Source organism: Osmerus eperlanus, chromosome 1 (genome assembly GCF_963692335.1).
Source record: "Osmerus eperlanus chromosome 1, fOsmEpe2.1, whole genome shotgun sequence".
NCBI lineage: Eukaryota > Metazoa > Chordata > Actinopteri > Osmeriformes > Osmeridae > Osmerus > Osmerus eperlanus.
The window spans coordinates 9,646,850-9,674,795 of NC_085018.1; the positions used below are offsets into that span (position 1 = coordinate 9,646,850).

General features: G+C 43.7%; 2 protein-coding genes across 9 annotated transcripts; both read left to right on the forward strand.

The window, feature by feature from the left end:
* Positions 1-6,497: 6,497 nt before the first annotated feature.
* Positions 6,498-12,985, forward strand: LOC134018038 (keratin, type I cytoskeletal 18-like). Of its 2 annotated transcripts, XM_062458058.1 has the most exons (8): positions 6,499-7,129; positions 8,662-8,744; positions 10,599-10,755; positions 10,909-11,073; positions 11,410-11,535; positions 12,005-12,225; positions 12,480-12,530; positions 12,773-12,985. In XM_062458058.1, the coding sequence occupies exons 1-7, from the start codon at positions 6,608-6,610 to the stop codon at positions 12,502-12,504; spliced, it is 1,299 nt and encodes a 432-aa protein (XP_062314042.1). In that variant the 5' UTR covers positions 6,499-6,607; the 3' UTR covers positions 12,505-12,530; positions 12,773-12,985. The 2 variants fall into 2 exon arrangements, with proteins under 2 accessions (XP_062314041.1, XP_062314042.1); XM_062458057.1 differs by lacking the exon at positions 12,480-12,530 and having other exon boundaries at positions 6,498-7,129.
* A 1,576-nt stretch (positions 12,986-14,561) lies between these two features.
* eif4ba (eukaryotic translation initiation factor 4Ba) lies at positions 14,562-27,642 on the forward strand. 7 transcript variants are annotated; one of them, XM_062458050.1, is made up of 15 exons: positions 14,562-14,693; positions 16,988-17,128; positions 17,474-17,679; positions 19,328-19,444; positions 19,847-19,901; positions 20,073-20,219; positions 20,611-20,745; positions 21,289-21,462; positions 21,843-22,110; positions 22,852-22,940; positions 23,106-23,361; positions 24,481-24,515; positions 25,747-25,876; positions 26,766-26,838; positions 27,261-27,642. In XM_062458050.1, the coding sequence occupies exons 1-15, from the start codon at positions 14,681-14,683 to the stop codon at positions 27,339-27,341; spliced, it is 1,920 nt and encodes a 639-aa protein (XP_062314034.1). In that variant the 5' UTR covers positions 14,562-14,680; the 3' UTR covers positions 27,342-27,642. The 7 variants fall into 7 exon arrangements, with proteins under 7 accessions (XP_062314034.1, XP_062314036.1, XP_062314032.1 ...); XM_062458052.1 differs by having other exon boundaries at positions 21,289-21,456; XM_062458048.1 differs by having other exon boundaries at positions 14,563-14,693; positions 20,611-20,757.
* Positions 27,643-27,946: the final 304 nt, after the last annotated feature.

Consider the following 27,946-nt stretch of genomic DNA (forward strand, 5'->3'; position numbering starts at 1 on the left):
GATAGGACGAGCCCTGTTCCGGCAGCCACTATTTATCTGGAAAGGGGAGGGGCCCGGGGGTCGAGGCGATTGGCTGATCCTCGTGGTAGGGGAGAAAGGGATGGAGGAATGTCGAAGGAAGAAGAATAAGAGTCCTGTTACACATTTACAGCACACGGAGTGATTTAGAGAGAGAGAGAGAGAGAGAGAGAGAGAGAGAGAGAGAGAGAGAGAGAGAGAGAGAGAGAGAGAGAGAGAGAGGAAGAACAAAATCTTACATAACAACTCAGTTTGGCAGTCTCGATACAACTTCAACTGAAACTCTGGCTGTAGTTTTAGCGTCTGTTTGGATTGGTAGACGTTATGAACAAGTCTTCCATTGTGTGTTGCCAGCACACACAACTAATACTGAACCTATAGAACTCTATGTTAAAACTCTCCACGACGGTTGTCAGCTCTGCATGCACATCAGTGGAGTCTCTTCAACAAAATATGGTTTGCCTCAAACAAGTACAAAACTTTAAGCCTCATGCATGCATTAAATAAATGCATGCATTCATTAATGTCTCTCTTGTCACCTACGTGCCGCATGTTGTACTTCCAGTGTGGTGCATGTCACCTGCAGGAGAGGCACACCCACGCCCATTCAATCAAACATGAACGTAGAAAAATAAAAACTGGAAAAAACTTCAACCTGTTCCATACATGTCTTTATACGACTACAACCTGTTCCAAACATGTCTTTATAGTGTTTGCACAGGTTTTTTTTATGATCGGACATGCTTTGTGTCGTTGTTAACCATGACTGATGCTAGTAAAGAGTAGTAATCTATGGGGCCATTTCAATACAATATTTACTCTACTCTAAACTCTAGACTAGTAAATGCAGCCCTGGCTCTCCCAGGTCAAGAGTCATCGTGCATTCACAGTAATAACAGTTTCCACAACTCCTCGGAAAGGATGTTGCACTCTTAGCGTCAATCTTACAAAAAATCACTATGCTCTTCACAGTTTGTCTGTATTTCACTGTCCGTCTCATTAAGACGGTGTATTCACAATCATCAACCACTGACGAACCCAAACCAACCAACCATTAACCAACTCACTACCCCACTTTATTGTCTGAAGCCTTGGCGTGTGCGACACAGATGAACATTCCTTCGTTATCTCCCCACACAGCGAACAAACAGCGTTTGTCACTTTTTCTACCTTTTAAAGAATGCCCAACCCCTCCCTGATCTTCAAACCCTTTCCCCACCCAAGCATGAAAGTCAGCCTTGGTGTACTCGCAAGATACCTATGGCATACTGCACACACCCTGTTCAAAGTGTCAATCACGTACACCCGCAGAGATTGCAAATCCCCACAGATCCAAGATCCACTTCCAGTTGTGTTGACAGTATGACTGATGGACTGCTATAGTGCCCTATAGTATAGACCTTATACCTGATCCTCGCTTGAAAGACAGTGGTGCATTTAGGTGATTAATACCTTTCACTGAATGGGCTGCTTGTTAAAAGACTGAAGTAGCTCATTGGTCCTTTGTACTGACCTGCCCGGAACAGCTTGTGTGTAAATGTAAATTGGTTGAGCTCGACCATGATTAGAAAGTAAACATTGTAAAGGTACTGTGAGCAGAGCAGTACCGTCGACACGCCAGTTCCCTGAGTTTGTGGATCAGGCTTGTTGCCTAGTGACACATGTTACAACACACATACTCCCCTGGGAAAAGCTTATCTTTGCATGATGGTAGTGTTTATGAGATAGAGCTGCGACTCATTTAAAGCCACACACTCAGCCACAATTTCGAGTTGTGAAAGTGTAGGATTCACTCTCCTTGGAAGCGAGGTGTCTTCTGGCTGGTATAGAAGAACACAATGTCCTAAGATGCAACACGGGGATTTCAAGTATACTGCTCCTACAGTACATGTTCTGACAGACAATTTGATGTGTGGCGTCATGTTTGAAGAACGTTAATGAAGATTCGTCCTATAGGGGGATTTAGAATTGTGCAGTAAAAGACAATAGTTTATTTAGCTTCTTTTTTTTCAACTTTTGTTTTTAGCATCTTTCAGAAATTCTGTAATAAAACAATTGCTTAATTCTGCATCAGGAACAAGCACCCTTCCGCTGAAGTTGAAGATCTTATTCGGTTTCAGACCAATACAATTGTGCTGCATTGCACTCTTCATATTTTCCTGAAAGTCACTTTCCTGAAGTCTGAAATAATCCATTTCTATGTTAATGGCAATATAGCAATGTTTCTGATGAAATCATGTTATCTTGGGATTCCCCTTCCCACACACCCCATACACTGTTGTATCAACAAACACTCCCACATTTGCCTCCAGTGCCCAAATGTGATACTGATTATATGAAAAAAGAATGCTCCCAGTATCACAACCAACCCCTCTAACTACCAGATAATCAGATACCAACAGATAATACCAAATTCCCAAGACTCTGGAGTTTTGAAGTGAGGTGTGTTATTTCTGGTTCAGAACCAAAATGGGCATTCCTCCAGACCCTGCTTCCTCTTTTCTTTTTTCTTTTTTTACTTCTCTCCAAAACAATTGGAAAAGAAGCCCTTAACCAGTCATCCATTTTGGAATGTAATTCTTGGCCAGACACCAACTAATAAGAACAGTTCTCCCTCCCCTTTGGGAAAGCTCATTCTGGTTGCAGCCCACCATATATGCTCAAATGACCACTGACCTATTGTACAATTCTTGTTCAAACATACAAATGAAACACAATGCAGCTGTATCTATTTAACTCCCCTTTTGATGACTAATCGATGGAAATACTATAACTACTATATTTTCTTTGTAGATGAAGGGCCCATGTTGAATTTTTGGGGTAGGAGGGAGAAGGGGGGGGGGTCTTTTCAAAACGTTGTTGATATGACACACACTGTAAATACTGGAATGTGTTGAGACGTGCATGCCATGGGGTTGAGGTAGGCAGGGAGTGAAGGGCCAGGGAGGGAAGGAGGGAACGAACAAGAAAACAACCAAAATTAGGGCAGACCAAAACCAAGCCCCTGAGAACCTCTAGGCCCCCATCGACCAAGGCAGACTGTCTTCTAGAATGCAGAGGAATGAGGGGGAGGTTCAGAGAGCCTCTTCAAGATAAGCTCTTCTCAACCGATGTCATGTCAGACATTTTGGGAGGGAGGACCCCTGATGATGCAGTTACATAATGATACTTCCTTTCTGGTCTTCTTCACGAACTCTGAGAGCAATAAACACATATGTGTTTCAGGTGAAATTGTCACTAACTTCGTGATTTTGACACGTTGTAAAACAAAGGTGTGGCAAATGTGTGGCTGAGTCTCCAGAGAGCAGGGTCGAAGGGGATAGGTGAGCTCAGCTGCCACGCCCACTCGTCATGCCACTTTGGAGTTGTTTGGTTTGGGCATAGCGCCACCTGGTGGAGTTTAAATATAGGATATTTTCTGATTATTTTGTAAGATACATTTATACAGTGTAAAGTGTGTTCCAGTTGTCACTGACTTTACATTTAGAAAAGAAGCCAGTTAAAAAAAAAACACATACACATAAAGAACACATAAACACTGCTATTTCATGAAGACAGTTATCTGGGTTGACAAAAAAACGACTTGAAAAGTGTTATTGTAAGAATTCACTTAGGGCATCAAATATCTGTCGTAAGTCCATAAAGGTTAACCCCCGTCACAACACCTTGGTACAAGTTGAGAAAACTGACTGAGGAAGATTGCTTGCTACTGAATTTGTAAACTTCTAATATCTTTAGCCTTTCAGTCCAAAACTGGCAAAACTTTGGCAGTTTTTCCATGACAAAAGTAGGGCATTACCCTAACCCTATGCTGTGGATCTTCATTACTGTAACAGGAATGTGTGTGAGCTAAAGTTGGACATGACATCTCCAAGAGAAAATAGTCTTGTATCCGTCAAATTTCGCTCACTTCTGATGTATGACTCTTTTACTTTGACCATGTCTGATATGCACCATCTGTGCCACACCCAGCTCATAAACATGAAGAAAAAGTTTGAAGATTGTAACTTATGTTATAGGGTGTTGGACATAAATGTGAGCATTTCCATTAACTAACTGGTCCTAGGTTTTATTTTCATCTCTTCAATAGTGTGTTTGTGTGTGTGTGTGTGTGTGTGTGTGTGTGTGTGTGTGTGTGTGTGTGTGTGTGTGTGTGTGCGTGTGTGTGTGCGTGTGTGTGTGCGTGTGTGTGTGCGTGTGTGTGTGCGTGTGTGTGGGTGGGTGGGTGGGTGTGTATGACCACTCCCTTGGAAAAAGAGTGAAAACAGGAGGGGAGCAAAGGAAAACAAGATGAATTCAAGAAAACTCAAGCTGAGAGCTAAAGTCTTCTGACAGTTGTCCAAAATCCATGAACCACATAAGCTCCTGTTGAGGTTGCCCAGATTCCTGCTGATTATTGCCGTGAGTCAGAGTCTCCGGATCCTCTCCCTCTTTTCTTCCTCTCTTTCCCTCTTTTCCCTTTGTCCTTTCTTATCGAACAGAGTTTAGGAGTACCGGAGTCCTAGCTTACATGCAAGGGTGAACCAGGTCAAAGATGGTGTTGCATTCCCCACCTTGTATGTAATCGCAATGTTCAAGATTACTGATTACACCCCCGCCATCCCCCCAACCCCCAACCTCCAAAATGCCCTGTCCTGACTGTTGAAAAACCAGAGTGGGTGTAGCACAGAAGCTACATAGTACCAGCACTGTATGCATAGTGTTCATTTCTGTCAATATAGGGAGCACTTCTCTGATAAACTATTGAGCAAAGGTGCTTGCAGATGAAAGATAGCGGTTTCTCGCTGAGTTGGCTTAGCTCTTTTTATGCTTGGGCAAGAACAATTGTTGTTTGGTCTTGATTTCTGATCGTGAATGCAAGGAAAGAGCTGGGAAAGAAATAAGACGGTGTATTGAAACTCAAAAAGGGATTTGAGACATTGCCAACTCCCCCTAGGTGCTACTGTGTGTTTCGTTTTTCTCTGGGGTCCATTTTGAAAAATGTGCTTCAGCCCAAACAATGTGTAATGGAAGTGAGAAGGGCTGACAAATTTTGGGGACAATATTAACTGTTCCTTTTATTTGTTCTCATGCAATAAAACCTAAATGGTTTGTTCTCACGAGCACTATGTTGCCCACTCATGCTGCTCATTCATATTCTTATTCTTATTTTTATATATATCTTATATTTTAAATTGTTTTATTTTTAGATTGTTTATTTCTTAGAATTAGTTAAACTATTGTACTTTTACTTAATTTAAGACCCGTATATGTTTACTGTTTGCACCTTCCTGCCACAGTAAATTCTGTGTTTGTGTAACATACATGGCAAATAAACCGAATTCCGATTCCGATTCATTTTTGACAAAAGTGTGAAAGTACTCATTCGAATCAAACTTTTTGGTAACACCGACTGAAAGAGGTTTGAATTTATTACAATGACTGTAGTCACCTTTGACCTTCTGCAGGATTAAGATGAATGCCCATTGTCTTTCTGTACAGTTCTGAAACACAACTGGATCAACACTGCTAAAATATTGAATCACAATCTACAACTGCAGTACTTCTAGCTGCACTTTCTCATAGATATCATCTTGAAGCAGCCAGCCTCACTGTTTGTCACATTAGTGACCTGCGCTATTGTGTTTATTTGTGTTTGTTGCACCCCAACCCTACCTCACCTTTTGAGTGAGGACCAACTCCCTTCCCCCAGTTTTTCTTGTTGGCCAGACACAGTGATATCAGTTTCCCTCAGGTCTTTGTCTCGCTCACCACACACATAGTTCTGTGCCCTCATGAGAGTGTTTTAAAGCTTGGGTGTTGTCAAATTTAACATGACAATGCAAAACTATGATAAAAGCAGTTTAATACTAAAACGATCATAGTTCTTCTCACAAATGAATTTTGTATCAATTGCTCTGTTTTATTTGTTCAACATTGTTTGCAGTACATGCTTCTGGGCAGTTAAAATTAGTGCCTTGTTGCATTAGGGAAAGAATGTTATTTTTGTTTTTGGAGCAGTCATATCTCCTTTGCCAGACAGTTTTGTCTAGTTAGTTATTTTTGGGGCAGCATACCAAGGACGTTTGCAGCCTTAAATGGACAAACCAAAAGAATGTCGCTGGAAGCTTAGTATTACACCACATTTCTTATTGGATTCTCACTCTTTTTTAAAGATTTTGTCTTGCTTTTCTTCATCTTGGTGTTCTCATACTTATCTCCATATCAAAGTATTATCTGTCTTCTGGAATTTGTTCTCTTTTCTTTACTCCTTCGGTCCATTTCTAAAATGTAAATATTTACAGCAGATTATAAGCAGAAACCAACACACTTCTCGTTTCTAGGCAGACAGAAGATTACAAAAGTGTAGAAAGTGTGGCGGTGAGTGAACAAGAGCATGGGAAAAGAGGGAGGAGACTGGGAAGGATGGGGATGTAGGCAGGGTCTTGGAGGCTGGCCTGCGTGTGCGCGAGAGAGAAACAGAGAGGGGGAGAAGTATAAGTTCTCCATTTCTCTCATTTTGCCTCACTCTCAAAAAGGTCCAACTCTGAGCCTGCTCCCTTTCTCTCTCTCATCCATCCAACTCCAATCGATCGCTCACTACTCCAACATGTCTTTCAGAGTGTACTCGGCACCCATGTCTGACATGCAGTCCTCCAGGATGTCCTATGCCACGCGCTCCATGCCGCCCTCCTCCCAGCGCGCCGCCAGCACCTACGGCGGAGCGGGCGGACAGGGCACCCGCATCTCCTCTGCCAACTTCTCCGGCCTGCGCAGCGGGGCCCCTGGTGGCTCCTCTGCCTTCTCGTCCTCTTCCTCCTACAAGGTGAGCAGCGGCATGGGCATGGGCGGAGGCATGGGCCTGGGTGGAGGCATGGGCATGGGTGGAGGCATGGTCGGTGCTGCTTCTTCCATGGCTGCGGGCGGAGGCAGCGGTGGCATCATGGGCAACGAGAAGGGAGCCATGCAGAACCTCAATGACCGTCTGGCCAACTACCTGGAGACGGTGAGGACCCTGGAGCAGGCCAACGCACAGCTGGAGATGAAGATCAGAGCAGTGCTGGAGAAGGGAAGCCCGGACAGTAGAGACTACAGCAAGTACACCCCCGTCATCGACGATCTGCGCAAAAAGGTGGGTTTGAGGGGCTGGGGAAAAGGAGAGAGAGAAGGAGGGATGGATGAATGAGTGGGGTGAAAAGAAAGATAGCAAGATAATGATTGTACTGTATGTGAGAATGTTGTGTTGATTATATTAGAGGCAAATAATGGGAATGCTGATGCTGTTAGTAAGAAATAAGAGAGCGTGGGCAGAAAGGACAGAATGAAGTGATAGTGATAGATAAAATGCTGATGAAGCTGTTTAACTCAGAAGGGGGGGGGGGGTGTGGATTAAACAGGGAGTGCAGAATAAGGGGAACTACTTGAATTTAGAATCCTGAATTTAACTTACCCAGATATAAAATGCACATTGTTTTCATTGTATGGATTTATTGAGTAAAACTCAACGAATCGGTTTTGGCATATAAACAATGTTTTTACATTTAAAACATACACATTTTTTGAGCATATTATTTAAATGTATTGTGCCTGAAGAGAACATGATTTGTATCTGGGCTACCAATGTCCTATAAAACAGAATGGCGGGTGTGGCCGATATCCAATTTCCCTTCCCCCTGTTGCCACAAACTGCCCAGAAGTTCCTCAAATAAATCACAAGGGGAAAGAGTGAATAGTGAATAAGAGAGACACAAAACCCCAAAGAACAACCCATAGACAACGTTTTCAACAAAAAAAGAAAGAAAAAACAGTTCTGACCCTGAATGGTCACCCTCCACATTCTCAAGCGTAGGAGGAAACCGATGTGAACCAGATGTGTTCCACTCAAAATAATTCCTCCTCACTTTTCCAGCATGTGACCGGTTGTTTAATATCCAGCTCCACATTGGAGTGTCATATTCTGTGCCTGAGTTCAGATTTCCTGTGAAGCTAATAATGACAACTATGCAGCACCTAACTCCCCTACTGCATCGGGCTTCAAGTGTTTCCTCTTGTGCGTCAAACTGGAAACTATGGTTACACATGCAAACAGCCAAACAGCAACAGAGATAGACACAGCTTGAAACAGAAAAGGAAACATTCCAACACAACCCCACACTCAGATTGGGGGAGAACAGAGAGCTTGTGTCACGAGGGACAGGAAGCACAGCCCATTCCTCTAACAATGCAAACTCACAGCATACTCAGCTGTGAAGAAACCCGTTACACTGCTTTTCCATCTGAGGTTCCTCTTTTTACATAGGCGATCAGGGCAGTTGCCATGGATTCAGACATGTTTTGCTCCCATAACATGACTCACATGCAAGTTTTCAAGATGTGTTTGTTTGTCAGAATTCTTGTCTTAGAGGTTGTCATTTACTAGTTGCCCGGCAATTAATGTTTGAACAAAGACAGTATTTTAAGAAAATATGTTTTTTATTTGCTTTCATTGAAAATGAAGTGGACAGAATAAAATCTTAATGTTTTAACTTCCATCCAGAAAAAGTGCAAAAATAAGTATTTCCAGTCTTAAATTCTTTTTGACCTTTTAAAAAAAAATCCATCAAGAGTATATATTTATATTTTCAGTTTGGGTCAAAGTAACTTTTCAATATTTCTCTCCCTCAGGTGTTTGATACGACTGTGGATAACTCCAGCCTTGTGCTCCAAATTGATAATGCCCGTCTAGCCACTGACGATTTCAGAGTGAAGTGAGTCTGAAAAACAGTTTAATCCATTTTCTCTCCACACACCGAAGATTGCCTGTTTGTGTCTGCCTGTTTGTGTAATCCCTTACAAAAAAGAAGTATACTTCAAGTTTAATTTGTAAGTATACTTAAGTATAAAAAGTATACTATTATCATGGTACCTAAAGTATACTAGCAGTGTACTTATTTATATACTATTTTTGTACTAAGTTAACTGAATTGGCCCACTTTTTAGGTCATTTAGTACACTTTAAAGTACACTTATAGTGTATTTGAAGTTTACTTTTGAATACTGTAAAGTAGCCTGTGTAGAGCACTTTCAGTTTATGAAGTATACTTCCTAAAGTACTTCAAAGTATACCTTTGAATACTCTGTGTAGTGCACTCTCAGTTCAGGAAGTATACTTCCTAAAGTACTTCAAAATATAGTTTAGAATACTTTCAAGTGCACTTTCAATTAATGTAAGTACTTCAATAAGTAAACTTAATTAATGTCCACTTACTATTATTTACTATAATATTTATATGTTATGGGGCCCCTCCAACGCCACCGATCTTGTATCACTTGACGAGAACGGGGGCCCTCGCCAAGTAATAGTTATCATTAGCTGTGAGAAGCGGATCCCTGCGTATGTCTTCTATTGCCTTAATCCAGCTCATTTTATCAAACGTAACAGTCATTTAACTCATGGTTACAATGGTAAACCAGCACAACAATGACAATTACCATAGAAAAAACACTACATTCTAAGCAGACACAATAAAAAAGTTACATTTGTATTTCGAACAAACGGCAAATTTATCAGCAAATCTTAACACTATTTACCGCCTTGCATCATGGGAATTGACCAGCCAATGAGCCACGCTATCTTCATTTTTTCACGTTGTTATTTCGTTCTTCAGTCAGTTTGACAGTATAACCTTCAAATGCATAATGCAACCCTTCTGTCTGCTTCTTTCTCAAGTAGTTTTTTCCATTAATACTCCAATTGATAATTATTAGTATCGTATAAGAGTATAGGGCTTCAAAATGTTTTGGCCGTAATTAAGGTTACAGCTTCAGTAACAAAAAAGATTCAATGTGCAATGCATAATATATGTTCCTAGACATGAATAATTAGAATATACAAGATGGATCTAAAAAATGTAACTTGTAATGTACTTTAAAAGTATTTTGACTGTTTTTGCTGTATAATAAAAGAAAACGTAGCCTACATCCTACTCCAGAAGAAATGTATACCATTTTTTGTTTCTAAGTATACTTCTTATAAGTATATCAAAAGTGAACTATTTTCTAAGTAACTTCTTATAAGTATATCAAAGGTGAACTAAAAGTGTACTATCAATTTTTTTGTACACTTATAGTATACTTTAATAGACTTTTTTTTTGTAAGGGATGTTACTGGCTTTACAAAAATGGTTCACTCCCTGTTTAAACGCTTCACAGTTGTAAAATGTGAGAGAAAAAGTTTGACTCATGCCAGACCTTGGGGAGATAATTTGGTGCAGCATTGTGAAGTGAAGTTCAAAAAGGGAATTTCATGTCATCTTTATGCAGTTATCTGGTCTTTTCATTAAAATACTTGGTGTGTGAACTCTAGCGTGAAACCTCTACAGAATGCTACACAGCCCTCTTTGTAAACTGCTTTGGTATTATCTTGGGTGATGATTCAAGAATTCCTTTTTAATGTGAACCACGCGAGTTGAACATGGGCTAAACTGAACATAGGCCAGTGTCCAGAGACTCCATCTTGTGCACTGATAGCAACGAATGGCAATGGCAGCCATTTTGTGCCTTTCTGAGTTGAATATTTCATACCACCAAACAGGTTTGTGAAACCATATCTATTTTTCCAGGTTTGAAAACGAGATGGCCATTCGCCAGTCAGTGGAGGCGGACATTGTGGGGCTGAAGAAGGTCCTTGATGAAACCAACATGGGCAGGATGAACATCGAGAGTGAGATCGAGTCTGTGAGGGAGGAATTGATCTTCCTGAAGAAGAACCATGATAATGTAAAATCTATTTCAGATTAAAGATTTGTGAAATACTGTCACTTCTCTAAAATCATATTAACATTTAAGATTACATATTATCATACCATGGGAGGCCATGAGGATCTATGAAAAAAAAAGTTTCTTCCTGTTTTACCCTAATTCCTCCTTTAGGAAGTCATGGAGTTGCGCAACCAGGTTGCCCAGTCAGGAGTGCAGGTGGACATCGATGCCCCCAAAGGTCAAGACATGTCCGGGATCATGGAGGAGATGAGGGCCAATTATGAGAAGATGGCTTTGAAAAACGCAGAGGACCTAAAAATCTGGCATGAAAATCAGGTAAGCTTTGGTGTACATGGAGAAATGCACAGTTAGTCTGGCTTGACCTAAACTACATCGATGCGTTCAGCTAAATCACAGTGAGAAAACCATGAACACGTTGCTTTCAGTGTTTTCATGCACAATTCAAGCTGACATACTGCAAGGTTGCATGTTTGGTCCTTGAAAATATTTTCAATCTAAGATTTGTAGGATTCTTTCACATTATAAAGTATTCCAAATATCCCAACATACTCATAACTGTCCTAACAATTAGATCCAGAGCACTTGCCTCTATGGTTTACTGACCCATCCCTCCATGGCTTCCTCCCTCTAATTCCCTTTGTTTACTGTCAGATCTCAGATGTACAAGTGCAGGTATCTCAGAACACCGAGGCTCTCCAGGGGGCGCAGATGGAAATGACGGACCTCAGAAGACAGATTCAAACCTTGGAGATCGAGCTGGCGTCCCAACAGAGCCTGGTGAGACACAAGGACAATGTTTTGGTGCATACACCATTAATGTCTTCTTGCAGCTGCATTCTCTGGAATTCATAAGTGACATCGTAAAAATTGTGGGATGGAATGAGTAGCATTTCAATTGCACCCGTTGACCTCCATAACCAAATGCCCCATTCCTCTACTGCACTGCATATCAGCCCCCATAATTCAAAGGTCATTCGCTATTCATTACTGACATTCAACATTCCTGACATTCACAAAGCAGAAGAAGTTGAACTCTCTCTAGTTTCTATATTCGGCATTTCCATACAAAATTCAACAATATATTGTTCAACACTTTCAAAGGGGATCCCTCACAAGTACATTTTGACTTCCCCAAGCACAGACTGAATCATCATTTCTGATGCAGGACTTCAAGTTTACACCAACTGATAATAAACCATTCACACACCACCACCCTCAACATTCCTCTTCTGCTCCTCTACAATAGAAAGCTTCATTGGATGACACGCTACGGAACACGGAGCAGCGCAACAACATGGAGATGGAGAGGTACAACAACATCATTGTAAACCTGGAAGGGGAACTGACCAACCTGCGGGGCAACATCCAACACCAGGGCCAGGAGTACGAGGCATTGCTCAACATGAAGATGAAGCTGGAGGCTGAGATCCTCACCTACAGGTCTCTGTTGGATGGAGAAGATTTCAAGTGAGTATGAAGAGGTAGCCATGAGATGTTCCTAGATGGAGACTAATCCTAGACTTTGACTAAGAGTTCTCCCAAATGCGTTCGACCCTGTTTGCATGAATCCTATTTTGAACCTTCGTATCCGTTGATCACTAAATAAAAGCACTTGGAACTACAGAATATCCACCCTAGTTCTTTCACCTTTAAAATCCTCTTGGGGCTAGATTGCATGGCAAGATTAAACTGTCTGCCATAACACATACCTATCTTTTCAGATCTACCCAACAGCTTAGAAGCTAGGGGCTGTGTCCAGGCAGGGCCATAGGGTATGTTGTGAATGCATACTCTTTCAGTCCTAAAGTACAGTAGGATTGGGATCAGTAATATGAATGAGTTGGATATCTGTAACATAAAAAGTGTTCATGTCACAAATGAGTAAGACATCGATACTTCCACATTTCTAAACTTCGGGATGCCATCTATGGTTTATAAATGGTATTGCAAGATGATCTGCCCTATCAAAGCATGCTATCAAAACAATGCTTTTGTTTTGTTGATTTTTGTCCAGGCTCCAAGATGCTCTGGATGAACTGAAGGCTTGAACAATGAGAAAATAAAAGAGAAAATCATGGTGATAATCATCATCCTAACAAAGAGCAGTTATTGCAGAACCATCATTGCATTAAAAGCCAGTCTCACTGAGCAAAGCTTCCAGTGCTGTGTCAACACCTGACCTAAAAATGACCAAAGTACCAAAATAAAGTTTTTTAACACCTTTTAAGATTCTGTTTTGAGTATTTTGTATTCATCCCATTACTGTGGAGCTATGAATTCAGGCAGTGTTGAAAATTAGTAAGATGTCTAACTTTGCTATTATACCGTCTGCCCACCTTGGGGACCTACCAACACCCTGAAGATATTTTAAGATATAAGTAAATTATAATTATGATGGGATAATCATAATTTAAGAAAATATTTCAAGTGATTTCAAAGTGACAGAATCCATTCAATCTGAGTACAGACAATAAATTAAGGAAATAACAATTATATTGTTTGGTAGTTATGGTTATGTATCTGAAGACGTATTAGATAGTACCCAATTGCTGTGAAAGTACCAAGTCAATGAAGTGAATAGCTAAGTACAAGTTCAAGACCAAATCAACATATTTATCACACATATGTAAGGTGCAGGTGTCTGATACACACAAGTTGAGTATCTCAGAAGACTGGACAATGAATACAGGAAATCAAGGGAGTTAAATAGTGTCACAATATGGGAGGATACGTGATGATTAGCATAGCCTTTGCAAGCACAGAAAAAGGACACTGCATGCTAGATAGCTTTTGTTTAGGTCTTTAGATAGGGCTCCCAGAAATGTCCTTGACGCTCCTCCTATTTTCCTTGTTCAAAGTTGCATGGCATGATACACTTTGGTAACATTGTGACCTCTGATCTACACTAGTGTCCAGGCATTTCCTAGTCTTACAAAGAACTAACTTATGGCTATGCAGGCATAAGCAAACAGCATAGTGACAGTTTATCAATGATACAAGCTACATAATTCATAGGCATATTGCTCTCCTGGACATAACCAAGGGTTATGTTCTCATAAGCTTAATATAGCAAGGTATAGATTAAACATTGTTTATTATATTCACAGCATTCCAAACAGTATAAAAGTAAAAAAAGTAATTATTATCTTAAATTATTGTTAACTGATCAGTCGTTAAGGACAGACCTCTTTCTGACTCTCTTTGCAATGTTGCGTGAGTTTGTAACGTGAGTTTACATGTTCTTGCCGTGCTCATCGGGTGTTTCTCTGCTAAAAAACACACAAAAACATGCAGAACAGATGCTCTCCTGCCTGTGTCCTTGGCCAAGACATGGCGCGCTTGGTCCTGACCCGGGTGCCGTAAATGAAGGCTGCCCACTGTTCCTGACTTTCCTGGGAGGAGGCCAGTCATGGATGGGAGAAATACAGAGGACCCGTTCCAATTTGTGTGTTAACGTGTGTGTGTCGGGAAGGGGGGGGGATGTTGTGGGTTATCACGCATGAATAAAAACCTTGTCACCATGCATGTGTGTGTCGTGTACACAAAAATTGACAAGTAAAAGATTCCACCAGGAATCCATCTTATTATTAGTATGAGGTAAGAATGTATTGCTTTGTACGGAGCAAAATTTGGGTTGGCCCCACCAAATCTCAAAGGCTTTTTGAAAAGTTGGCAGCCCTGTTTCAGTGGACATTCAAGTGATACAAGCATGTAGATGGGGCGAGGTTGGCTAATGGATGTAATGTTATTTAAATCACTTAAAACGTGAATTCTGATCTTATTTTAAACATTATCTTATCTCTACTGTTCTAACTTGTAGGGGCAAGAAGTGAACAGTGGGCTCGTGAACAAAGATGCGCGCGCTCGATAATAAACTTCTGACGCCTTCATCCGGGAATTTGGTACTATCTCGCTCTCCAACATGGCGGCGTCAGGTGAGGTTTATGTGGGTGAACGACCTGGGTTTTTTAGGTGTTTTCAGGGGGTAATAGCTCGACACAACTTATTAAATGTAGTTTTAAGGAACGCATAAGCCTTTCCGTTGAAATCAGTGGCAGTGTCTTATGATTGAAAAGTATTTATTGATTGTTTTTAAGGGATACGAAGCAGGGGCCGAGAGAAGGGATGTAGCCGACTAGCTACACCGCGAGAGCGATTTGCTTTATTTGATCATTTTCCTTATAGTTTTGGTCTGAGCCGTGCATCGGATTGGACACTGGAATTTGATTTAATATTGATCTTTTATCTCTTCAAATTGTCTTTGTCGGTTTATGACATGTGGTGTTGTGTTGGCCACTGCGGAAAGAAATGCCACATTGTGCCTTCGTAGCAATGCTAGCCACAATTCAGTGGCGCGGCTTAGGCAAGCTATGCTACAGGCGCAAGCGCATTTCTTGGAGGAGGGGCTGGGTGAATGGTATGGGGTTCTCAATGAATACCCCCACGTGCACATTTTGGTTTCCCAGATGAGTTATGTGGAAACCCATGGGTGAACCTGGTCAGTTGTCTGACACGTCTTAAACACCCCTGGCGCCTTCCCAACTTAAGCCGACTGCCTTGCAAACTCCAGTTCCGACGATGGCGCACTTGGTACTGGCGTAGCCACGAGCACTAGGCCCTAAACCTTAGCAGACTTTCCCGTCGTCAGCAGTCCTTTGGTGACTAAGCCTGTATAATGACTAAGGCAAGGTGCTTAGCAAGCTATTAACCTGCATATTGTGTCTACGGCATATTGATCACTAGATTAGAAACATCGTTTTGCCTGATTAGCTAGCTCGAGCTAACTGTACATTGCTAGCTATATGGAAGCCGAATTGGATGACAAGCCACCTTGTTAGCTTGCCAACTAGCGTCAGCATGCACAGAAACTAAATGTCATTTCAGTTAACTTAAGACTTGTGAATTAGTGTTGTAATTTCGATCTGAAAGCTGATCAGACCATTTGTCACGGATATGATGCTTAGGTTAGGATATTGCTGTGGTTTGTGTGTGTGACGGGGGGAGGGGGTGTCCAAATAATTCACCTAAATTAAAAACTGTAAGAGTTGGCCAAAGTGCTATTGATTTATTGACAGTTTGGCATATGTGACAACTGTCCAGCCAGCCTGTAAACAGTGAGTATGTACAATGTACCGGGCAAGGGTTTGAGTTGTAAACAAAGTTGTGTGCAGTTGTGATGTTCATAGGAGAAAAGAATGTCCTGACAGCTGGGATTTTCACAATGAAGCTGCCGTCCGCTTTGTTGCTTCCAGTCCGCTACAAACCAAAACAAACCTAAACTTGCCCCGTCGAATTGTATTGGTTCTCTATTTACCCTCCTCACAGGGGGGGGGGGGGGGGGGGGTTTGACAGAAGTGATGGAGATATCTTGGACACATGCTCCTTTGCAAAAAGTCTGAGTTGAGCATATCGGCATTCGTTTCCCCTCATTAACTAGCGTTTTAACAAGCCATATAATTGGCTGCACAAGTGCGTTCTGAGTTACAACACAGTGCAGCCATGCCACTCCCTTTTAGAATGGGCCAGTGAGGACAAGTTGGCTTGTCCTGCTTTGACCGCTGACATTGTTAAACCGTCTTCTGGAAGACGCTAGGCTGCACAGTGCTGAGCCCTTATCTGACTTGCTGGTTGCATGGGAGCACCCCAGCGCTGGGTAATGAATGCTAACGGTTTGTTCATATGCAGCTGTCAAGTGAGTCTTCTACAAAAACCATTCACTTGTTGGGTTGGGTTGGGTTGGCAGAAATTAGATTTTTCTGGGTTGTCTGGGAGACTTTGTGGAAATGGCATCCCATAGTATTCCAAGGCTGTAAGCCTGTACAACTACCAAATTACTCCTCTTGTTTGAGTATTTTTTTTTTTTATGGGGTGGCATTTGTATAATTGTTAGGGACAATCTATGCATTTATTTCGACTGCCATGTTTTTGGTCAGTGTTCAAGCTCCTCATTAAGCTGCTGTTTGGGTGTGTTGCTATTGTGACTGCTGTTAATTGCCCTATTACTTAGTCACTAATATCGCTGACTACATGAAGTCAAAATGTCTAGCCATTTTCAAGGCTACTAGACCTCTTGCATAAGAGCTCTTGACTCACCTGTTGAAACCCCCAGGCGAAACTGTCTTTAGGACAGAACATTCCATTAGTCCTCAAACAGGGCAATGGAAGTCTCATCTGCTTGTAAACATAACGACTAGCTTGTAACATCCCTGTTTTTTCTTTCTCCTTCCAGCTAAGAAGAAGAATAAGAAGGGGAAGACCCTGACTCTCACTGACTTCCTGGCCGAGGACAGTGGGGGCAATGCTGCCCCCAGCTACCCTCCCGCCAAGTCCACCAGCTGGGCTGACGAGACCGACGACCTGGAGGGAGATGGTGAGTTTGCACGTTTCCTCGACACGGTACTGACAACTCCATTCAAGTCCGATTGAAGTCAGTTGTCCTCTGATTCACGTACACCTTAAAACTACCTGCATTGTCGTTTTTATGGGTTGATTTTTTTTATTTTGCGTCCGAGTTGCTCTCAAGACATAGCACTCATAATTTAAGGAACCAGGAGTGCAGTCATTTTGTCACACTAATATTCTGTGCCTGGACACAAGTAAACTGCTTCCTCACACCACCTCCCTCCACACACGCACACACCACCACCTGCCTACACACACCACCTGCCTCCACACATACACCACCTCATCCCTCCTCCTTTTCCTCTTCCTCAAGTCTCCACTTCCTGGCACACGGAGGAGGACATGTACAGGGCGCCGGCCATCGACCGCTCCATCCTGCCCACGGCACCTCGGTCGGCCCGCGAGCCCAACGTGGACCGCTCGCGCCTACCCCGCAGCCCCCCCTACACGGCCTTCCTGGGCAACCTGCCCTACGATGTCACCGAAGACTCCATTAAAGACTTCTTCCGAGGCCTGGCGGTAATGGTTGCTCCACTTCCTACCACCTTGTCTCCTTTCCTCGTCTCTTATGTTCCACCTATATGGAGGGTGTCAGGTGGCTGAGTGGTGAGGGAGTCGGGCTAGTAATCAGGAGGTTACCAGTTCAATTCCTGGCTGTGCCAAATGACGTTGTGGCACTTCACCCTACTTGCCTCGGGGGGAATGTCCCTGTACTTACTGTAAGTCGCTCTGGATAAGAGCGTCTGCTAAATGACTAAATGTAAATGTAGGGTGCTATAAGGGTGAATGAGAGCCTTTACAATAGGCTTTACAGCCTGTGTCTTTTCTTAGAACCACTGGAGTCTGTAGAATAGGGCTTGGGGGTTTCTTGGAGACACTAGTACAAGTCAAGTGTTGGAGACGATCCCCCAGTGTTTTTGGGAGATTAATCGAAATAGCTTTCCCCACAGTCATCGTTAAAACCATGCCACTCGCTCATCTCTTATTCCCACACCCTGCTTATTTTTTCCGCTTCCATTTCTCCAAGGCAATGTTTTGAGAACGGGGAGGCTCGTTCAACCCACAGGGCTTGAAGCAGTGGAATGATTTAGTGTCGTAAAAACTGGACTTTCAGGTTGCACTTTCGTTTTGACTTATGTCTGTACGAGGATGCCTTTGCTGAAGAAACGACAGTCTTATGTGTTTGGTAACGGCCCTGCGAGTTCCCACGCTCGGTGACAAACCTGTGTGCAGTTGAGAATCCTCCTGTGTGTCTGCTCCGGCGCCTTAAATAGCGCTAGTCACCGTGTGTGAAGGCCCACGGCTGCAGGCTGGTGCGGTGCCAAACACCATCCCAGTATAGAAACACAACCGCAGCAGCAGCGTCTGCTTTGCGGGTGGGCGCGCGCCTCAGCGCCGCTGCTGACAGTTGACTTGCGTGGAAGATGGCAGAAAGTGCAGAACCCAGCTTGACCGCAGCAGAGAAAGTGATTGTAACCCCAAAAAATGAGTGATGTTGGTTTTTGGTCAGTTGGTCACGGATTTTGGTCAGTTTATGGTAAACTTGTTGAGCCTACAGCTAAAGTAGTGTGTAAGCTATGTTAGCTTACCATTCAACAACTAGCAACATGAGGCTACATCTCCATGTTTACCACAGCACAGCTCGCTCGGAGCATTCAACGTCGGTTCTATACTGTAAAACTTCAATTAATGTTAATAATATTTGTTTCAATCACTGAATGAAGCCTGCCAAATTTGGGACAAGAATCGCGACCTTAAATTGCTTGCACAAAACTCTTGATCAGAAGCATTTGTTTATTGTTGTCGTTCATTTTACACCGCTTTGCGCACAGAGCGCGACGGTGCGGGAGAGAGAGGGAAAGAAAGAGTGCGTGTGTGCGAGCGAGAGGCCAAGGTCTGCGGTCTTGGCCATTAGTTCATTTACTTATTTTTGTGTAGGTAATATGTTGTTAAATATGTTTAAACTTAAATAACTTAAGCCTACCTACAGTATACAAGTAGTTGTATCTTGTTGTATTAATTTGTCCTGTTGACGTGCCTAATGCGCAACCAGAAATTCGAATGTTTTTTTTAAAGGGAATATTCTAACGTCATTTTTGAGCAATTTTGACAGCCCTAACACACACACACAGTCTGACTCACCCTGTCTTCATTCCGTCGCTCCCAGATCAGTGCCGTGCGCCTGCCCAGGGAGCCAAGCAACCCCGAGAGGCTGAAGGGGTTCGGCTACGCAGAGTTTGATGATGTGGACTCCCTGCTGAGGGCACTGAGCCTTAACGAGGAGGTGAGATGACCAACCCCAGCGTTCTATCAACAGGCTTTTAGATCATGTTTTACTGCCGTGGTTGACCATGCAGTTATTCCTTGAAAAAAATATTGCTTGTACTGTTCTTAAAAAAAACCTCATGACTATGCTAATCAAGTCTGTATTTGACCTAAATAATGTTAAGCTTTACCTCAATGTTTCACTAAATGAGTTGAAACTGACATTCACATGTGTCCATTTAGGATTTTAAGATTCCCGTTTGGATATTGATCGGGTGGAATGCATTGCAAACTAATCGAATGTGACTCAACAGAAACCAAATGTCTACCTGACCACACATCACTGTGAGGAGCTCTGTTGATAATACCGTTCATAATGCACGTCGCAGACCAACCGAGTTCTCCTCCTCTGTCCCCGTAGAACCTTGGGAACCGAAGGATCCGCGTGGATATCGCAGACCAGTCGAATGACAAGGGTGAGCCGGAACCCTTGTGAATATTAATGTGCCGACCTGCGTACATGTGCGGCTCCTCGTGAAAAATTCATAAAAGAAAACTATGAATGGGAAAATGTATTTCGCCGGTGTTTCCAAACAAGTCAATTTTCCCCCCCTAACTTGTCTTTGCCCTCCTCCTCCCCTCCTCAGAGAGAGACAATGGTCAGATGGGAGGTCGGGACCGGGGAGGCCGCATGGCGGACATGGGTCCCGACAAGACAGATACTGATTGGAGGGCCCGCCCGACCGCAGACGCCGACGATGGCCCCCCCAAGAGAGAAGAGGCCTTTGGTGAAAGTGAGTCACCACTGAGCCAAGACGTCCTGCAGGACAGGGCGTCAGGCGCGCACACGTAAAACAACATATATATATATATATATATATATATATATATATATATATATACACATATACACACACATTCTCACACACACTTACTTCTTCAGGTTTTTGACCTGAAGAAGTAAATTCTTTGGAACTGGAACATTTCCAGGCTAGGGGTGCAGTTCACAGCTATGCCAGGCCCCGCTAAACTAACATCTTGCTTGTTTAGTTTTTTTTTAAATCATTACATTTGAACAATTGTCTTCTTGATTTTTAGCGACTGTTCAGATTGTGCGGATGTTTTCCAAATATTTGTTTGCTTTGTTCCGTTAACGTTCCTCTCTTCCCTTCGCCGCCCTACCAGGGTCACGAGACCGCTTCGAGTCTGACCGCTTTGGGCGGGACGGCCCCCGGCGTGACAACGACCGCTTTGACAGCGGTAGGGACCGCTTCCGCGACCGTTATGACGACAGGGACCGCAGAGACTTTGACCGGGGAGGTGAGGCCACGAGTGAGGATCCATATTTACATTCTTTTTTTGTTTTTCTTTTACTCTTGAATGCTGTTGCAGGGTTTCCCGCAGAAAATGTGTTAGTTAAGGTGGTAGGGTGAGGTTTACTGGGGGGGGGGGGTCAGGGGGGTTGCCATGCGCATTTTTATGCGTGCTGCAGAGAAGGGAGACTGCCATTGGAATGAAAGGGAGAATACAGGACAGAGTAACACGGCAGATATCGCTCTTTTTTAAATTTATTTTTTACAACCTAGTTAAGGCGGCAGGCGTGTGTTGCTTAGGCGGCCGCCTTAACTGCAAAGTGCTGCGGGAAACCCTGTGTTGTAATATAACTTGACTTAATCCAAGTTCTGGGTGGTTTTACCATGTGCACAATGGAAATGTGAATCAGTTCAGTTGTTTGTTCTGTCATTGATCTGTTTGTCACTATCCTTTGTCAGGATTGAATTGCAGTTTGTGTATGTTTTGAGCTTTGAAGAACCCCCCCCCTCAGTTCTGAACTGTGTACTTCTGTGAAACGTGTGACCCCAGGTTTCGACTCTCGCAGCGGCGGGGGGCGTCGTGCCTTTGGCAGCGGCTTCCGCCGTGACTACGACGACAATCGGAGCAGCAGCGACCGCTACGGCGGCGACCGGGGAGGTTTCGGAGGTGACCGCGAAGACCGCTTCGAGAGGCGCGAGGAACGGCGCGAGGAGAAAGGTGAGGGTAAAACGAAGAGTATCAATACTACGTCTTTACAACATCACGACTTGCAGTAGCCATCCTGTTATCTCCCCTAACACAAACTGTGGAATGGTGTGAAACACCATTGGTGTGGTGTGAAATTAGTTTGTTTCGATCAAAAAGCAATCATTGAGGAAGTGCACCACCAGGACACAAGCCATCAGATTAGAAGGTTGGATTTGTTTTTGGTCGTTGCTTGTAGGTCTACACTCGCTGTCTGTTTCGATCCTGCGAAGAGGGCGGCAGCGCCCTGTCCCTTCAACCAGCGAGAAACTGATTTAGGATTGATTACGTCTCCGGACAAAACCTCATAGTCACCTTCGTCACCCTCATTTAACCACTTCCTCTCCTCCCTCTCTCAGGTCCCACTCAGAGGCCCAAGCTGAACCTGAAGCCCCGTAGCGTACCCAAGGAAGAGGAGCAGGCCGGGGGCGGAGGCGGCAGCGCGGCCCCAGCGCCGGCTCCCAGCTCCGGGCGAGCCTCCATCTTTGGCGGGGCCAAGCCGGTGGACACGGCGGCCAAGGAGCGCGAGGTGGAGGAGCGTCTGAAGAAGGAGCAGGAGCGGCTGCAGAGGCAGCTGGAGGAGGACAAGAACCGGGGCCCTGAGAGGAAGCCCCGCGACAGAGACAGGTCACAAGCGGCGTTTCCCCCCTACCAGTTGTTGTCGCTCTGTTGTGGGGTATAAGGAATTGATTCATGGATGGAGCGATTTTAAGAGTAATTCATAAGTGTAATTGTGGAGAGAAAGGGAGAGGAAAACCAACCAGGGGGAATGAAACCAAAGCTGAGAATGATCTGTGATGACCTCAGTGTGAAGCATCAGCAGTAGACAAACGTTGGCTCACATAGAAATGGAAGAGATGTCGTGTTCTGACACAGAGGAGCGGGTAACCCCCCCCTTTACGAGTTGTTGCTTCTCTTATGGGCGTTGCACCTTCAGGGGTTTTGGCCTTTTGCACCCTGCTTGACAGATATGACAGGGCAGAGATGGGGTCGGGAGTTGACAGTTGGGCAGGACGATATTCAAGGGTTATGTTGACCAACCTCTGCAAAAAAGGTTTTTAATAAATATATGGAATATTTGTAGTAATATAGGAATATAACTAATTGGTTAATTTAATTACATAATTAGTATAACAATGTGTCCTCTGGATAAGAGCGTCTGCTAAATGACTAAATGTCCATTATCTTTTTTTTGTTGCTAATATGCTAATAAGTGTCAGCCGCCTTATGAAGTCTTGGACTTGCCTATTTCATATAATGCGGTGCTTTCCTACAGTTCTGAGTACTGGATGGTATCTGTTTTTTGCAATTTAATGCATCAAGTAGAGACTAGGTTCAGGGTATTAACCAGACCTCCCACTTCCTCAGGGACCCAAGCTGGCGGAGTGAGGAGCCTCCCGCTGAACGCTCCCGCACAGGAAGTGAGTCATCACAGCCCGGAAGCACTTCTGGGAGAGGTATGTTTAAAACACCCTTGTTTTCTGCTTTTACCTCAATAGCACTTGAGTCTGTCAGAGGATGAGAGGGGCAGTTTTATCTGAGATGGTGAACTTGGCAAGGGGGACAACTTCGACTAACTTGTCTCCTTTCATACCCAACGGTTCATTGCTTTCTCCTCCCAGCTTCGCGGCGTAGAGAAAGCGAGCGTTCCGTGGAGAACGAGGTGTTCAGTGGTAGGGAAGATGACCCGCCCTCTCCCGGGGCGCGCCCCCCCTCTTCCAACTCTTCCACCTCCTCTAAGGAGCCCCTGAAGGTGATGCCTGCACCCCCTCCGAAGGAGAACGCCTGGGCCAAGCGCAGCACGGTGAGCGCTGGGTCCAGCGACGGCGATGGACGCGCCCCTGTCTCCCCCAGTGGCACCACACCCCCCAAGCTGAGGTAAATGGTCTTAATCATTTATGTGAAATCCGAAGCCAGGTTATTATTATGATTATAAACAAAAACTAAATGTGAAACATTTAACAACTTTTAAAAAATTATCTATTTTTTAAAAGTTTTATTATTTATCGTCTCGACTTTAGCTACCCTATTATAATACCTGTTTTCCGGTGATCATGATTCCCCAACTTCCGACAATTATTGCCTCTTTTCCAGTAGTGAATTATGTGCATATATTAGTCAAAGTGTCCTACTAGTGTTTCCATAGTTTGTTTTGGTTATTCTCCTTGCATCAAAAAGATGTAGGCAAGTAAATGACTAGCTGTCTACCTAGCTAACTAGCAGGGTAGCCTGTTTCCATCCTAGCAAACAAGGACCAAGTGATGGCCTTCTGGGAAAAATCTTATCTAAACTATTGTTGTAGAATTACAAGCTATGTAAGTGAGCTGGAAAAGTGTTGACATCTATTAATTGGTTTGAGCACATACAAGCTTGTGGCTAGCCTGTGGCCTTGAGCGTGCCTAATCACATTTAGAATTTGGAACAGTTTTCAGTGTTTAGAATATTATTATTATTCATCAAAATGATCCTGTAACACACACAGTAAAGTTTATGGAGGATCATTTAGAATGATGTGGAATGAAAGAAAATGACGTCGTTCAAAACTAGCTGCTGCACTGGTACCCTATTGCTCACTATTCATCCTAGCATATTGGATCATTCTGAATTGGCTGAAGTTGTGTGCAAAACTTGATCCAGTCCAAATGCTAGATATTTTAATGAATGTGAAACTTGCAAAACAGATTGCATACTAAAGTACAGCCATTCCCAACCTTTTCCACTTCGCGGCCCACTTGCATAGCTTGGCGGCCGGCCAAGTAAACAATAAAACATGAATGTTCTGTAAATGAATTGACAGTAAACTGATGTTGAATATAGATTTACTACCAAAATAAGGATGAAATGCAAAACTTAATACATTTTTTTGTCAAATCATGGTCAAACTATTGCCAAGCAACCTATTGCTCCGGCAAGAGTTGCATTGGAAAGCTGATTGATTACGCTTGACAACAAAATGAAGAGCATGTTGGTGACAACATATGTTTTTTTGTTTTCCAGCTCTCATTCTGCAGATGAAAGAGGATCTGGAAAGGGTAAGTTCCACTTGTGGGTACTGGTGAGCTTGTCAGTGTGTTTCTGTCTAAATAAGGAGCAATCAATACTTTTTGGTGGTTCTAACCTAATCCAGAGTAATCTGACATGAGTCTTTTGGTCTAACTCCCAGACTAAGAGACTATGCTCTGAAGTCAAGATTGAGTGTGACTGACAATTTGGGGTTTTATTAATCGGCCTCGCCCCTAAATCACTTCTAATTGGTCATGTGATTTTCCTTAACATCCCAGTCATTGTAGAGGACTGGAGTTGAATAGAACTCTTCTTGTAATTTCCCTTCTAGCTCAGTGTTTTGATGATTTGGTGCTTTGATTCATTAGATCTAACAAGGGAAGACTGGGGCAAGGGGGTAGAAGAGTGGACTCAAATCTGGAATACTGTGGTCTAATCTGGAGTACTCTAATCTGGAATCCTGTAGTGTAGTGCTGCCCAGTCTTGGTCCTGGACCTCCTCTCCTGATGGTTCAACCATCTCTGAACCCACTGCAAGAAGTATAATCTGGTCCAAAAAGTTGTTTTAGGAGAAACCCTATGGAAGTGTGCTCAACGACACATCAGCATATATTAAACAAACATTCCATTTCAGAACAGTTGAAAGATTTGGACTTGCTGGGTCACTTCATCCCGGCTTGAGTCCTTCACTAAAAAGGTGGGAAACTGGAACAGAGAGAGAGTTGAGCTGGGAACACCACTGGGCAGCTGGTTGTAGTGTAGCTGTGGGGAACCCATGGTCCTCAACGGACACAGTGTCTGCCGGTTTTCTACGGGTGTTTCGGGGCACCAGGCAGGAGCATGGATGGTAGACCCAGCCAGGTTCACTGGGCGCTACCTCATCTCGCTTGTGCCCAGCCAATTAGAACCTACTTTGTGCAGTCGACAGAAGATGACGGGTGTCCCCTTTTGTTGTGGCTCTTTATCTTCACTCGACTCAAGTTGTCTCAGAGCGAAAGCGGCAGACACTGCAACCATTAAAGGACGATGGTTCTCCACGCCCCCCCCCCCCCAAAGTCCGGTTGCATTCAAGACGGCAATGCTATAGATGTGTGAACCTCCCATTCGACACAAGAACGCTTTGTGTAAAGAAGGCGAAACCATCACGCTCTTCAATGCAACCAGGGCTTTTAGCCAAGGTGGCGTGGAACGACAGTTGAGCGTAGCCTCAACGGCAGTCCCACCCCAACCCCATCCTCACTGTTTGGGCTCTCCCTTGCAGACGAGAATAAAGTGGACGGTGTGCGTCGGGACCGGGGGCCCTCTCGGGGTAGAGGGGGGGCCGCAGGGCCTGCAGCTGGGCGGGGCCGAGGAGAGGGGGCCAACAGAGACCGACGGAGGGAGGCAGACAGGTCAGCCCAAAACGAGTGGTGCTAGCAGGGGGAGAGGCAGGATACCTACATGGGACCTTTTTTAAAGGCTGGTTAATAGTAAGCGGGATTTGTCAAATCACTTAAGACTGACAAGTACGTTTAATAATTGTTTTTTTTTTCTTTCCTGTCCTTCAAGATGGCCAGTTGTTTAGAGACTAACCACAATTCCCTTTTACAAGGGATATATTCAGTTTGAAGCTGTGAACTGCTAACTTACTCTTTCCAATGGCCAATAATGGGAAAACTTCGCTTTAAAATGGTTGTGTAAGTGTTTCAGTACGGAATCAAAAATGGCACACTTAAATGTATTCATTTATTTTTTGCAAAACCTGACTGCAAAATCGTTTACTACTTCAATTGATTGACATTGATACCTGCTTGTAAGAAAGTAATGCAGACAACTGTCAACCAGCCTTTAGAGGTTACTGAGATGACGAGGGTGTGACTAATGTCCTTCTTCATGTGACTTGATCAAAATGGCCTGAAATTCAAACAGCGGCCCACTACCAATCGTACCATGACTCTTGGTAAATGTGTCAGTGCTTGTATGTGCACTTTTAACCCTCGTGCTGCCTTCGGGTCACATGACCCAAAGGTTCATAACGAACCATCGTTGTGTTTACCCAATTTTACCCAATACAAAAACAAATTAAAATAATTTTCTTTTAACCGTTGCAATGTGGGGGGTCTGAGACAGCCTAGCTGTTAAAAGAAAATGCTTCACTTTGTCTTTGTATGCGGTAAATCTGTCGCAATACGAAGGTGGGTCACAATGACTGATGGGTCAGAATGACCCGAAGATAACACAAGGGTTAAAAAGGCTTTGACACTCCAGCGAAGGTTGACCTAGTGTCCGTTCTGATTGTAGAAAGGATAACAGAAGAGACCGAGACTCAAGACCAGCACCAGAGCCAAAGAAATACGAAGAGTCCCCCACCCCCGTGAGTCCCGGTGATGTCAGTCTGACTCACCCCCCCATAGTGCATTTAGTCTTTCCTAAACCACCACTCCCTTGCACCCCATCCCTTCCATTGTCAGTCTTCAGTTCAGTCTTCCATTGGAAATCCTCACAACACTATAGTGTTGCTTTCAGGCCCCCCCCCCCCCCCCCCCTTTTTGACACTTCCCCGCAGCCAATTGTCCATTCATGTTGGCTTCAGTCCTTCAGTGAAACTCCTTAGGTTTCTGCTCTCTGCTGCTAGATAGTACCTGGTTTCCTTCCTGATGATGGCAGTCACCAAATATCTTCCTGGTGCCCCTGCAAGTCTCTCGCATCATCTGAAGCCATGCTGTGTGAGGAAAGGGAGAGTGGTGGGGATCGCTCTTGACGGACATGTTTGTTTGTCTGTTTTGTTTGACGCAGAAGTTCAGCTCAGCCAGTAAGTACGCAGCTCTGCTAATGGACCGAGACCAAGGAGATGATGTGGAGGACGGCTTGGAGTAAGACGGCGATAAGAGAAACGGCGAGACAAGGAGGGGAAACGTCAGACAAAAGAATCTCACATTTAAATAAGAAATCTCCTCACCTCGAGTAGCGGCTCCTGCGGAGGGCATCAACCCCCTCCCTCTTCTTTGAACCCTCCCCTTCCACCCCACCCCCTCTTTTTCAGGACTTTTCGGTTTCTAAACAGAATAGTCACATACTGGACTTATTTTAAATGGAAAAAAGGAAAGGAGTTGTAGCCACATGAAAGAGATGGAAAAATGAATTAATTGTAATAAATAAATAAAGTGGGGGAAAAATATTTTTTTGTTATATTTGTGACTCAGCGTCGGGTTAAGTCTTCTTCTACTGCGTTAGCCAGTTTGAGGTGATGAGGACGTTTGTTGGTTGACGAACAGTTAACCTTGGGTTGAATAGCTGTCCCTGGGGGTTGACTACAAAATAAATAATTTGTGTTTTTGCCCTTGATGCTTCGAGGAGCATGAAGGTTTGGGAGTCATTTGCATGTGGGAGCGTGAAGAACAGTTTTTGTAGCAATGAAATGAAATCCCAGCTGCTCCTGCACATAGTCAGATCACTTTATTCGGGTTATGATACAGCATGAG

What these genes read in the sequence shown, in the direction of transcription:
- LOC134018038 (XM_062458057.1), top strand. Translation starts at nt 6,608, where the DNA reads ATGTCTTTCAGAGTGTACTCGGCACCCATGTCTGACATGCAGTCCTCC. An exon ending in TCGACGATCTGCGCAAAAAG is followed by an intron (nt 7,130 to 8,661) that starts GTGGGTTTGAGG and finishes TCTCTCCCTCAG; the next exon opens with GTGTTTGATACGACTGTGGA. An exon ending in AAATCTGGCATGAAAATCAG is followed by an intron (nt 11,074 to 11,409) that starts GTAAGCTTTGGT and finishes GTTTACTGTCAG; the next exon opens with ATCTCAGATGTACAAGTGCA.
- eif4ba (XM_062458048.1), top strand. An exon ending in CACTGAGCCTTAACGAGGAG is followed by an intron (nt 19,445 to 19,846) that starts GTGAGATGACCA and finishes CTGTCCCCGTAG; the next exon opens with AACCTTGGGAACCGAAGGAT. An exon ending in AGACCAGTCGAATGACAAGG is followed by an intron (nt 19,902 to 20,072) that starts GTGAGCCGGAAC and finishes TCCCCTCCTCAG; the next exon opens with AGAGAGACAATGGTCAGATG.